At 48.8% G+C, this 13,461-nt stretch overlaps 1 protein-coding gene and 1 long non-coding RNA gene across 5 annotated transcripts in view; one reads left to right on the plus strand and one right to left on the minus strand.

The window, feature by feature from the left end:
* Positions 1-414: 414 nt before the first annotated feature.
* Positions 415-4,325, minus strand: Pcbd1 (pterin-4 alpha-carbinolamine dehydratase 1). Its single transcript, XM_050138185.1, has 4 exons — positions 4,187-4,325; positions 2,302-2,433; positions 1,844-1,924; positions 415-977 (listed from the first exon to the last, which is right to left on the minus strand). Exons 1-4 carry the CDS (start codon positions 4,187-4,189, stop codon positions 879-881), a joined length of 315 nt encoding a protein of 104 aa, XP_049994142.1. The 5' UTR covers positions 4,190-4,325; the 3' UTR covers positions 415-878.
* LOC126499130 (uncharacterized) overlaps positions 2,442-13,461 on the plus strand; it is a 210,964-nt gene continuing 199,944 nt past the window's right edge. For 2 of the 4 annotated variants that reach the window (XR_007590998.1, XR_007590996.1), the window contains exons 1-3: positions 2,442-3,749; positions 4,328-4,494; positions 13,349-13,413. This is a non-coding gene — a long non-coding RNA (uncharacterized lncRNA). The remainder of the gene's footprint in view (positions 3,750-4,327; positions 4,495-13,348; positions 13,414-13,461) is intronic. The other 2 variants (XR_007590997.1, XR_007590993.1) reach the window with 1 other exon arrangement.

Here is a 13,461-nt window from a genome sequence, read left to right on the forward strand (position 1 = left end):
TCCTTTGCCTCACTACCTTGACTCTACCTGGCTGCCCAACAAAGTAATGTGTTTCTGTTCAGTTGCATTTTAGCTGGTGACAAGCTTGTGACCTTAGTGGGATCACTCCTGTTGGGGGGCCGAGCATGTGCAAAGCCCTGGGTTTGATTCCCAGAGTCACAAAATCCAGAACAGATCCCTCGAAACTAAGCATGATTATGCCCGGGTGGTGGCGGCGCACACCTTTAATCCCAGCACTCAGGAGGCAGAGGCAGGTGGATCTCTGAGTTTGAGGCCAGCCTGGTCTACAGAGTGAGTTCCAGGACAGCCAAGGCTACGCAGAGAAATCCTGTCTCAAAAATACAAACCAAAACCCCAAAAATCTATAATTGATTTCAGTTTGTCATGGCCTGGGGAAAAGAAGGTTCCAGAAGCTGAACCAATTGATAGCATGGTTTTATTAGAGGCATCAAAGCACATGTTTCTGTGATACAGTGGGAGTTTTTTTTAGTTCTGGGGTCTAAGATTGAACTTTGTCATGCTTTAACCCAGCTACTTGGACAGTGAACTAGAAAGGGTAGAAAAAGGAGCAAAATACAGCCAGGAAAGAAGACTACTGCTGCTGGAAAGCTCATAGAGGAAGGAAAACCTTATTCAAAGTAGTGTAACATGGCAGAGCCCCAGTGAGGAGAGTGACACAGGCAAAGGTCGCAGTCCTTACTGCTGACATTGACACCTACATCTTCCTACACAGGGACTCATCCCTAAATGGAGGTGGTGCTCGCTGCAAGCAGCAGGGACCAATGGCCAGCCTCCTTGGTTTCCTCTCTGGGTTCCTGTTCAGTCAGCCCTCCCATCCCCATCTCCACCCCTGCCAGGAAATTTAAAAAAGGACAGGTCTATGTCATAGACACAGCGACTTGTTCGATGAAGCTAGCCAGGTTTATGTCCCGTTCTGAAAGACCGGCACACTCATGGGTGCTCAAGGTGATGTGGACCTGAATGAGAGAAAACCAGAAGTTCAGTGGCAGGCAAGCACCCTCCCGGGAAGAGCAACAGAGCCACCAGCTGTGCGCTCAGCTCTACCAGGGACCGCAGGACAATCGCCAGTCCTTCTGAGGACAGGAACTGGCTACTAGTCACTCCCGAAGACAGTAGCTGGTCACTGTTTTCCTGACAGTCTAAGAAAGGGACACACCTGCTGACACACCATTTTCCTTCAATAGTTTCTCCAAATAATGATGATTTCAGTAATAGGATAAAAAGTTCCCAGACTGGAAGCCAGGGGCCAGCTTCAGTGTGAAAAGACACTCGCCAACAGGCCTGACAACCTGAGTTCAACCTCCGGGATCCACAGAGTAGAAGGAGAGAACAGACTCCCACAAGTCGCCAGCTTGCTTCCACACACACAGCATATATGTGCCCACACACTACACTAAACAAATGTTAAAACTTTTTTTTTTTGAAGACAAAAGTTAAAATCAGAACTGAAGGTGGGCGTCCAGACACATCCTTCATGTTTTTATAGACAGTCCAGCAGCGCTCTCGGCACGTTCATAAGTCAGTCTGATCTGCTGAGAGAGACAACTGAGTTCCGTCTTACTGCTCTCTCTCGTTCTTTCATCAGGAATAAAGCCGCTGGCGCTATTAACAGTGCCCTTCGTAATGTCTGACCACAATCGCTCAAGGTATTTTACTTTGCGCTTATCAGCACTGAGACGGGCTGTCTTGTGGGGAGTCTCTGTTGGCTCTAGGAAGGGGAACAGACAGAAGGGGCATCAGCTAACTGGTGAGGAAGGGCCCAGGGTCAGGTCCAAGAGCAAACCTTCAGGAAGACGAGGTTCTAGGACGGGGGCAGGCTCACCTTGTTGTACACGTTAAACCACTCAGGGTGGTGGTCCAGCTTCTCAGCCTGTAGGGCCACTCTTGTCATGAAGCCAAAAGCCTGATAGATACAGGAGGATATCCAGCTTAGCTTCTTCCAGGGCCTCTGGAGCTCTAACCTCCCCTGTGACATCCTGTCCCTCATTCTGAGGCCCGTGTTAGTGTTACTCACATCCCCAGTGTGGTGCACACAGCACAGGCGGTTGGTGCTGGCCAGAATTTTGCTGTGATTAAAGTGCCTTTGGAAGGACATGCACTTGCTACCCTTTGGAGGACTGCCTCCTCCAAGGACTTCGAGTTCCGGGAAGGCAGGGCCCAAGGCCCTTCTCTTTGCAGGCCACTTGGAAATGTATTTCCCCTTGGCTAGTAGGACACGGCATGAGCACAGAATGTGGCCCGGTTAGTACCCCCCCCCCCGCCACCCCCACCACCACATACCCGGTTGAAGTCTTTAAAATGAAACTGTTTGAAGATGGCATCTCGGCCTTCCAGTTCATTCCACCCTACCGCCCTCAGATTTGGCAGCAGCTGGTCCCGCTCCTCAGCACTTAGCCTGTGTGCCTTGCCAGCCTAGGAGAGGGAGAACAGAGGCCCCAGGCCTTCCTTTTACAGGTCAAGAACATGCCCCAGACTTTTGAGAGGAATTTAGCCAGGCTGGCTGCTGTGGATACAAGCGCCCTGCCCCAAACTACAGGTCTTTAGGTTTGCAGGGAAGTGCCCTGCTAGGAGGTGGGGTTATTGATAGACTCTTGGGTCCTGTATTTTTTGTTTTGGGTTTTTTCAGTTGGTTGGTTTTGGTGTGTGTGTGTGTGTGGGTACATGTATGTGCACGGATGTGTGTGGAGGTCAAAGGAAAATCTCAGATGCCATTTTCAGGTATCATTTGCCTTTAGTTTAATAAAAAAAATCATTAAAATTTTTGTTTTATGTGTAAAGGTGTTTTGTCGTCACATTCTGCTGCCTGAGACGAGGCCAGAAGAGGGTGTCAAATACCTCAGAACCAGAATCACAATTGTGAGCTGTCACATGAGTGCTGGGAACCGAATCCAGGTCCTTTGGAATAGAAGCCAGTGTTCTTAACCACGGAGCAACTCTCCAGCCTCCTCCCCACTTTGTTCGCCTTATTTAGACAAGGTCTCTCACCAAGTAGGCTAAACTCGCTACCATTGAGCCTCAGAGATCCATCTATCTCTGCCTCCCCGATTCTGGGATTACAAGTACAAACTACATTTAAAAAGTGCTTCCTTGGGTAAGAAGACTTGTGTGACAGGTTCCAGGCCAGCACTTGGGCCAACAGACCAGCCCTGGGAACTACAGACCAGCACTGGTGTTTGTGCTCTCAGAAACAAGGGGCTCTGCTTCACTGACAAGGGATGGCTGTAGCGAAGGCAACAGAGATCTGCACTGTGGTTAATAATAGGGAAGTCTTTCCAGAGCAGGCTGATAAGCTGAGCTCTTGTAACTAGGCAACCAGATATCAACTGGGCACCAGAACCCACTGGTTTGTTTTGTTGTTGTTGTTGTTTATTATTTTGGTTTTATGTTTTGTTTTTTTTCTTGACTCCCAAAGGAGTGGTGGGTACAGGTGAGCTGGAGGGATGCTGGGAGGTGCGGGGTGGGGAGTGGGGGATGGTACCTTCTCTTTAGAGTTTTCCAGAACCCCCTAGTCTTAGAATGACAACGCTCTGCACTCTGGGGTCAGAGGGGTAAGGGCCTTGTTTGCTTACTTAGCAAAGCTCTATCAGCCTTTGGCAGTGTGGGCCCAGGGATTACTGATTATCCAAGCCTGTGTCTTTGGTCCCTAGTGACCCTTCCCAGGCCACAGCTGCCAAAACGGCTTCCAAACCCTCCGACTGCTCCAAAGGTGCAGAGAACTGCGCTGTTTGGTAAGAGTTTCAGGGATCTAGCAGCTCCAGGGTCACCCCTTTCCAAAGGACCTAAGATCCTGACTCACAGAATCCCAGCTAGGTGCTTTGGGCGGGGCACAAGACCGGGCACAGCACTAGGGTGCCGAGAGAGCTGAGCCCCGCCAGATTCGGCACCCCAAGGGACCAGCTAGCCTTTAGGGCCAGAACCACGCCACGGAGACCCGCCTTCCTGCCACACCCCGCCGGAGCCCGCCAGCAGGCGGCCTGGAGTCGAGACAGGCCAGGCTTGGTCTCTCCAGGCCCGCCACCACCGCCACCCCCCATATCTGCACCCCAGCGCCCCCGAGGGCGGCAAGGTGACCCTAGCCCAGCACGATGGCGCACCCTCAACATCAGAGCCCTAGCCCGACTTCCCGAGATCCCTGCTCAGGGTTCACCATACGTCCTGCGCTTACCATGTCCAGCGCTGGTAGCAGGTGGCGGCAAAGAGGGAGAGGCGGCCGGCAAGCAGGAGGCCACCCGCGGGGGCGGAGCAGAGATCCGGCCGCCGCTGGGTAATAATTAACGTGGGTCCTCCTTGCTCCACGCCCTTCCAGCGTTTTCTATGCCCTGTGCTCTGTGAGCGTGGCTGTGTGATGGGCTCCAGGGCTCCGGGGCAAAGGCTTTGGTTCCTCGCTTTGTTCCCAGTCTGCTGGAGGACTCTGAGTGCCAGACTGCGTGACCTATTGGTATATTAACAACGACAACGACAAAAGCCACCCAGGTAAATGTGACACACACTGAATTGCACATACATAAAGATCACCATTGTAACCCTCCTGACAGGAGAGAAGATATCTAAAGGGAGACACTGTGTCCCTCCCCTGCGTTGTCGGGCTGTTGAAACAATGAACCCTAAAATCGAAATTTCTCTAGGAGCCTCATGTTAGGAGAAGGAAAAGGCTGGGATCTGGTGCCAGCCAGAAGAGAAAGTTATCTACTGGAAAGATGTCACACCATTCTGGCAACTTGCCAGACCACCTTGAAGGTGACCACACCTTGGCTGCAACTGCTTAGCTAGACATTCCCCTTGCTCTCTATTCAAATCTGAGCCTTATAGCAGGAGATGGACTCGGAGGATCCTGGACTTCGTTTCTTTTGTTAGTGTGTCCATATTGAATACAATCACCTTGTTCTGCATCCCCCTGTTTTAATTTTCAGAAAGATTTATTTATTTGTTTATATGTGTGTGTGTGTGTGTGTGAGAGAGAGGGAGAGAGAGAGAGAGAGAGAGAGAGAGAGAGAGAGAGAGAGAGAGAGAGAGTTTATGTGCACAGCATGCATGTTGGTGTCGTGGAGGTCAAATGGAGAAGGGATCCCCTGGAACTGGAGTTACATGCTGTCGTGAGCAGCCTGATGGGGTGCTGGGAGGCAAATTCAGATTTTATGCAAGAACTGTAAGTGCTCTGAACCCCTGTGCTGTCTCTTCAGCCCCTCTGGCTGACATGGCTCTTTAGTTGGCATATGGAGAACAGGTGGCCGAGCCTGGCTTGTTAGGGCTCCCAGGGTCAACGCTCTGACCCTAACAACTCCAGTAACAGGGTGAGATGTATACTTCTCCTAGAAAACCGTTGACCCAATCAGCTCTGAAGTTTCCTTGTGCCACCTAGTACCCTCTCTCCTTCCAGGGCTCCCCTTAAGTCAACCATTTACAATTGCTGTAGCCTGCATTTTCTAGACAGTTCCATACATACAACCATATAGTATTTACTCAGCATCTTTGCTTTGAGGCCCAGCCCTGTGCCATGTGCCAATAGTTCTTTGCCTTCATGGCTAAGGAAAATTATTGTTTCCTTAGCTGTGGAAGGGGTGGTGGGTATAGGTGAATTGTTGGGAGGGGGCTTCACTGTCTCTTTAGCATCTTCTAGAACCTCTGAAGTCAGACTGACAACCCTCTGAACTCACTGATTGGGCTGTGAATGAAAGTTCCTGAAAAGAACTGCTCCTCCCACTGAGCCTTCTACGAGGCTGATAAACTGATGTGGTGGTTCTCAGCCTTCCTAATGCTGTGACTTTTTAATACAGTTCCATCACTCACATTTGGCTCCAGAATATACTCTGTCCTTTTGGGGGTGAGGGGTGTGTGTGTGTGTGTGCAGGGCTATTACAAATAAAGTGGTTAGGAGTGGAAAGCTCCCAGTTTAAATATGTGTGTGTGTGTGTGTGTGTGCGCACAGGTACCCACAAGGGCCAGCTCCCATACAGCTGGAGTTATAGGCAGTTGTGAGCTACCCAATGTGAGTTCTGGGAATTGAGCCCAGCTTCTCTGGAAGAGCAGTAAGTGCTCTTTACTGCTGAGCCGTTTCTCTAGTCCCTTAACGCTCGATACTTCCTAAGAATATTAGGCTCGTGGTTAAGCACTGTTAAGTGCTGTTGAGAATGTTAATTCTGTGATATGTCTTTACTGCCTGCTCCCTTCAATGGATTTTCCTCTGATGGTTTTTTTTTTTTTTTCTTTACTGTCTTTAAACAAACTAAGCTATTAGGAACTAGCCGCTCCCCTTGATTGACAGCCGCAGGCCCTTCCTTTGCGCCTGGCTGCCTTGAGCCGGGGGTCTGTCAACCAAGCAGCCCTTTCCTTAGCAATTGGTTCAACTGTCAGCAGGGCAGACACTCTCGTCACTCGGAGAGAACGCCACTCCAGGTGCAAAGGCCACTGCAGTCAGGGCTGCGGCTGGAGCCAGGCCTGCTGCTGGAGGCTTTGCTGCAGTCATGACCAGTTCATGCAACAAGCACAGCCTATAACAGACAGGGAGATGCAGGCCTTGGTGAACTGTGGACAGTCTTATTCTCCCTATAGTACTGTTCTCACTCAGTGTAGGGGCAGGAGGGACCTCACCAGTGATGCAGTAAGAAGCCTGTGGTTGGTGTAATAGGAAACTTTATTCTTTTTTTTTTTTTTAAGATTTATTTATTATGTATACAGTATTCTCAGGGCTCTGCCTGCAGGCCAGAAGAGGGCACCAGATCTCAATACAGGTGGTTGTGAGCCACCATGTGGTTACTGGGAATTGAACTCAGGACCTTTGGAAGAGCAGGCGGTGCTCTTAACCACTGAGCCATCTCTAGCCCCCAATAGGAAACTTTAAAAAGCAAGCAAGCAGAAAACTACATATATTTGCATGCTTGCTTGCATGCATGTGTGCATGTGTGTGTGTTCATGTGGGTACACATGTGCCACATGGATGTTTGGAAGCCAGAAAACAACGTTCAGGAGTCAGTCAGTCCTCTTTTTCCGTCATGTGGGTGCCAGGGATTGAACTCAGGTTATCAAGATTTAGCAGCAAACACCTTTACCTGCTGAGCCGTCTCATAGGCCCAGTTCCTCCTTTCTTCACTGGATTGTCCAAGCCTTTGTTAGAAAACCAATCAACTGTGTGTGGGGGTTGATTCTGGGCGCTCATTCATCTACTACCTATGGAGACACCCATACCATTGTCCTGACCAACACAACTTTTTAGTAAGTTTAAAAGTCTCCTATCACATAAAGCATTGTTTTTTTTTATTTTTTATAATTTACTTTTTTTTTTTTAAACGTGTATAGGTTCCTGCTTGCATGTCTGTGTGTGGGTGTCAGATCTTGGAGTTACAGACAGTTGTGAGCTGCCATGTAGGTGCTGAGAATTGAATCTGGGCCCTCTGGGAGAACAGCCAGTGCTCTTAATTGCTGAGTCACGCCATCTCTCCAGCCCTTTAAATAAGACTTTGTTTTGTTTTGCTTTTTGAGACAGGGTTTCTCTGTCCTGGAACTAGCTCTGTAGACCAGGCTGGCCTCGAACTCACAGCATTGTTTTTTTATTAACCTTTCTTCCTGCATACCCCCCCTTTCCCCTTTGTAGCAATGTAGCTAATGTGCTAATATGAATTTTGCTTTTTGTATTTGCAAAATTTCTGCTGCTTCATACACACATTTTAATTTATGTACTATATTACATATATATTACAAGAATACTATATTACACATTGTTTTGTATAAAACATAAGACTTAAGTCAGAACTTTTGTCCTATCCATGATGCCTCAGTCTATAAAAAGATTCTAACTACTGCTCTGTATTCTGTGATGGAAGTCCGTCCTGGTTTCTCATCGCAGTGACAGCCACTCAGGTTGTCTCTGACTCCTTATGACGACCACACCATGATCACCCCAACATCACTTGAGCAGATGCTCCCTCAAAACCCCCAGGACAAGGCTGCATTTACAGCTCCAGCAGCTCCCAAGCCGACAAACACAACCTGTACAACCAGCACTTCCCCTCACAGGTGTGCGTCTAAGAACCTTCCAGATGTTTCCAGAACGGGGACAGCAGCAGCTGTTCTCGCTTGTGCCGTGTGAGGGGTCCTATTTGCTCACACGTCTCACCTTTGGCAGCATCAGACCTCTGCGGGGAGTGTGAGGGGCTGACAGCTACAGACGGGGAGCTGGAGGCTTTTCTCTGTGAGTTGCTCTGGTCCCTGAGGGTGGTGAGGATTTCACCGGCGTATCAGCATTCAGGGTGCACTATCTGTGAGTTGCTTTCTAATATCCTTTTTGCCCATCTTCTAGAATTTATTTATTTTTTCTCTTTTTAGTAAACTCTTTGGGAGTCCCTGTGTAGACAACACTGCTTCTCAGCTTTGTGTCTTGTGAACAACGGCCTCTGCCACTCCTCTAGATGTACGCTAACTTCAGCCATGGTTTCTTGTAGGTTATATTTGTTTACTGAGGGAGGAGGGAAGAAGGAAAGGGTGGTCAGCTGGCAGGCAACTTTCTGGAGTGGATTCTCTTCCTTTGATCTTGTGGGACCCAGGGACTGAACTCAGGTCATCAGGCTTGGAGGCAAGCACCTGTAGCCATCTTGCCAGTCCATAGGAACATGGTTCATCTTCCTGTGATCTTCCTTTAATAGTGGTTCGTGTTCATGGACATAGGACAGTGGTCCTCTTCACTTGATGTGTTTTCCTTTTAACATTTTTGTTTGTTTTTGTCGTGGTGTTGGGAACTGCAGACACTCAGACCCTGAATTTTCTGTGACCCCTTGCCTGCCGGAGTAAACAACTTGTTTTCCCATGCTTGCAGCTGCTCTGAGCACGAGACCCTCGTGAGTTCCTGATGGCAGGGGAGTGGTTTCTGGTGGGCTTGCAGCTAAAAAGTCCCGAGAGCTGGGGCGTGACCATTAGTCAAGGAGAGCCCTGGAACACAATAAAGTGGGCATTTTTGTTTCAAGGATGACCTGTGTGTGTGTGTTTCAATCTCCAGCCCCTTGCCTGACTGGTGAACCGTTGCGTGGTAGACAGGTGGTACGGTACAGGTGGACTGTACATCTTGGGAGACAAAAAAGTGTTTTACAGTGTGGGCCACCTAGTGAGCCTGTTGCCTCTCCCTCCCAAGTGCTGGGATTGCAGTAATGAACCATGAGCCATGCATTAGCACTTTCTAGAGACAAGCTCCCAAGAATCTTTCCGTGTTAGCAGAGAGACACCTATTGTTGTGATCACTGTTTTTTGTTTTTGTTTTGAGACGGGTTTCTCTGTGTAACAGCTTTGACTGTCCTGAAACTTGCTTTTTAGATCAGGTTGGCTTTGAACTCACAGAGATCCACCTGCCTCTGCCTCCCAAGTGCTGGAATTAAAGGCATGCACCACCACTGCTTGGCTGTTTTTCTGGTTTGGAGACAAGGTTTCTTGTAGTCACAGCTGGACTCAAACTCACTGTGTGACTGAGGATGACTATGACCTTTTGATGTCCCTCCTGCCTCCCAAGTACTGGGATTACAGGTGTGTGCTGATTTGCTTTTTTTTTAATTGCCATTTTGAATGCAGCAGTGACTTTCCACACAGTGTGCTTGCTGGGTGTCCATGACAAAAAATGAAATTCTGATAGGTTCTATCTGTGTACGTGTGGATGGGGCATATTATCAGGGTACTTGAAGCCATGGTTGCTCATGTTTGGCTCAGGATAAATGCTTACTGCTTCTGGAGCAAGAGCCGTGTTTCGTGTCTTTATTTTAAGGTTTGCCATGCGTTTGGGGAGGGGGCAGTGTTGGAGATTGTGCCCCGCAAGTGAGCCCTCTCCCACAGAACTACAAAAGGAATGGCTTCTCCCTGAATCTAACAAGTCCTCACCGTAAAGAAAATCTTCAATAATCGTTTTAGGATTTGAAAGGACAATCAATACAGTATGAGGAAAATTATGTGTTTCAAGTTTGTTTAAAAGCATTCTTGGGGCTGGAGAGATGGCTCAGTGGTTAAGAGCACTGGCTGCTCTTCCAGAGGACCTGAGTTCAGTTCCCAGCAACTGTAGGGTGGCTCACAACTGTCTGTAACTCATTCCCAGCACCCACATGGCAGCTCACAGCTCCAGTTCCAGAGGATCAGAAATCCTCATATCAATTATGTACATTTAAAAAAGAGTAGGGTGGGGAGCAGTCAAGGAAGACACCTAACATCATCCTCTGGCTTTCACATGTACCCACAAATACAAACTACACACACACACACACACACACACACACACACACACACACTCAATGTGTGGACAGCAGTTCAAATCTGGCGTTGTGAATCATTTGGTTCTTTCCCCTGCCCTGCAAAAACAAACACCAAATAATACAAATAAAAATAAAACCGAAAATGAGCTAAGCATGGATACACACCCCTGTAATCCCGGCACACCCCTGTAATCCCAGCCTTCTAGAGTTTGAGGCAGGAGGATATCGAGTTCAAGGTTAGCCTGAGCCACGTAGGCTTGTCTCAAAAACAAAATACTGAAGAGCTTTTGCTGGCAAGTTTGCTCGCAAGCGGTGCACACCTTGCGTGTGTGTGTGTGGGGGGGGACTTCCCAGGGCTGTTGGCTCTGCTCACCTGAGGAAAGGCTAGAGCTTCTCACAAGTGGGAACACTCCAGAAGGCACTCCTATAACCAGGACGGCTAGCAGTGACTCATGAAGATATGATAGGGATCAAGTGCTACACAGATGTGCCCTTTGACACCCAGATAAATGTCTCCCAACATCTCTACTGAAGGGCACGGAGAAGGGGGGAAGTGGAAAGAGAGAAAAACTGGTCCTCAGATATGTTACTAGAGGAGGGGCTAGGCTCAGAGCTCACTCTTCCCAGATCTTTTGGTCTTCTCCCATCCCCCTCCCCCTTCCTCTCCTCACCTCAAGTTAAAAAAAAAAAAACAAACTAAAAACAAACAAAACCAAACAGGATTGCTCCTAGAAATGGTGGAAGAGGCTTATTGCAGATATGAGGGAGAAAGCACAAACAGATGAATCTGGAAGGGTCCAGACTGAACTGGGCCATGAGGGAGGGTGGTGAAAGAGGGAGAGAGAGGAACCAGGAGTGACCCAGGAGTCTGTGAGCACCAAGAGGCCAAGAGACAAAATGGCTGGCTTTATAGGGATGAGCATCTGCGGGTACTGGTACAATCTGAGAGGCATTGGCAGCAGCAGCAGCTCTGACATGTTAAATGGGCACCTCGGCCATTTCTCCTGAGTTTGAGACCCAACATTTCGCTCCCTTCTCTCTTCTCCATACCTTTCCTGCCCCTTTTTCTCCCTTCTCCTCTATCTTACCTTCTCCCCTCCTGTTCCCACCCGCCTATTGTTTAGCATCTTTTCTCAGCTCCATTTTGTACCAAACTTTTTCTGGCTAGCTCTTTCATTTTTTGTTTGTTGGTTTTGTTTTTCAAGACAGGGTTTACTCTGTGTTCTTTCTCCCTTCCTTCCTTCCTTCCTTCCTTCCTTCCTTCCTTCCTTCCTTCCTTCCTTCCTCCCTCCCTCCCTCCCTCCCTCCCTCCCTCCTTCCTTCCTTCCTTCCTTCCTTCCTTCCTTCCTTCCTTTCTTGCTTTATGTATTTTATAGTGTTCTGTCTGCATGTATCCCTGCAGGCCAGAAGAGGGCGCCAGATCTCATTACAGATGGTTTTGAGCCACCATGTGGTTGCTAGGAATTGAACTCAGGACCTCTGGAAGAATAGCCAGTGCTCTTAACCTCTGAACCATCTCTCCAGCCCCCCTACTCTGTGTACTTTGGAGCCTGTCCTGGAGCTCGCTCTGCAGCCTTAAAATCATAGAGATCTGTCTGCCTCTGCCTCCCTTGTGCTGGGATTAAAGGCCTGCATCACCACCACCTGGCTCTGGCTAGCTCTTTTAACTGAAACGAACCTATTTTCTCTTTGTCTACCTTTTGCCTTGGGGCCTTTTCCTTTCTTCCTCTGTATATCTTACTTTCACTGCTTCTCCTCTCTATCTGGAGGCTGCCTGCCTGGCCTGGGCATGTCCCTTTCTTTCTCCTTGTTCTCTTTTTTTCTTTTCTCCTCCTGTTTATTCTCTCTGCCTGCCAGCACTCCCTATCCTTCTCCTGCCTAGCTATTGGCTGTTCAGCTTTTATTAGACCAATCAGGTGCCTTAGGCAGGCAAGGCGAAACAAATGCAATACATCTTTACATTGTTAGACATAAACAAATGTAACACATTATATTCCACAACACCTTTCTTCCTTGAACCTGACAGTCTGCCTCTTCTGTCTGGGATATCTCTCTACTCAACCCTTACAGACTTCAAGGTACAGGGAGCTAAGGTCCCTTCTCAAACAAAAGTAGACAGGTTTGAGGGTAAGTGTGAACTCCCGTGATAGAGTTAGAATCTGGTGCCGTTGCCCACAGTTCTCAGGTCCCCAGCAGGAGCCAGTGACTGCCTGCTTAGGTAGGCAGATTTCTTGAAACCCCCTCGATCACCCCGCTGTCTTTCCTGCTTATGACTTTTCTCATAGACGTGCAGGGAGGGAAGTCCCATAAACTGTTGGTTCCCCAGAGTGAACTTTGGTGGCATTGTACCTCAGTATGTTGTTGAGATCTTAGGAAGAGGGGTAGATTTTTAGCAATACCATCTCTCTGGCATTTCCTTGGGGGCATCATGTGAGATACAATAACAAAAGCCACAGACGTGAGAGCATTCCCGGTATTTATCCCTCATTCGTCCAAGCAGATAAGCAATGATCTCCAGCACTGAATGCTCCTTCCTTTCCCCCTGAGCTGGACACCTGCTGTGGTTAGTTAGTTTTTGTTGTCGTGGACTGGGTTTGGAGTCATCTAGGAGGCACACTTCTGGGCTGGTCATTGGCCATTCCAGAGGACTTTAACCTAGGGAGGGAAGACTCATCCCGAGTGCAGGTGGCACTGACCCATTGTAGCGCCCGCACTACAGGATGGTACGCAAGCAGGGAACTAGGCTGGAGATTTAAACACACACACAGATACAGGGATCATCCTTGAAACAAGAATGCCAGCTTATATAGGGACTCTTAACTGATAGCCATGCCTCAGCTCTTGGAATGTCCAGCTGTAAAACCCACCAGAATTCACTCCCTTGCCATCAGGAACTCACGAGGGTCTCGTGCTCACAGCAGCTGCAGGCACAGGAAAACAAGTCGTTTCACTCCAGCAGGCAGTAAGTCTGAGGCAGACAAAGAAAATCAAGGGGCCAGGGATCTGCAGCCCCCCACAACCCATGACCAGGGGTCCTTGACTAAGTGAAAAGGAAAGATGGAGGAAGTGAGCCAAGCACCAGCATTCTTCTCTCTCATTCCTAATTGTAGACACCGTGACCGGCCGCGGCCACCTCCTGCTCCTGCTGCCACGCTGGATCGCAACCCCTCCCACGGTGAGGAAAACAGGCCCTCCCCTACCTTAAGGTGATTTGGTTGGTATT

This window comes from Alexandromys fortis, unplaced genomic scaffold (assembly GCF_014885135.2).
Source record: "Alexandromys fortis isolate MF-2015 unplaced genomic scaffold, M_Fortis_MF-2015_v1.1 scaffold_9, whole genome shotgun sequence".
In the NCBI taxonomy this organism is placed as follows: domain Eukaryota; kingdom Metazoa; phylum Chordata; class Mammalia; order Rodentia; family Cricetidae; genus Alexandromys; species Alexandromys fortis.

Coding starts and splice junctions, on each gene's coding strand:
- Pcbd1 (XM_050138185.1), bottom strand. Junction 1,925..2,301: donor ATTTTAAAGACTTCAACCGG/GTATGTGGTGGT, acceptor TGTATCTATCAG/GCTTTTGGCTTCATGACAAG. Junction 978..1,843: donor GGTTTAACGTGTACAACAAG/GTGAGCCTGCCC, acceptor TCTCTCATTCAG/GTCCACATCACCTTGAGCAC.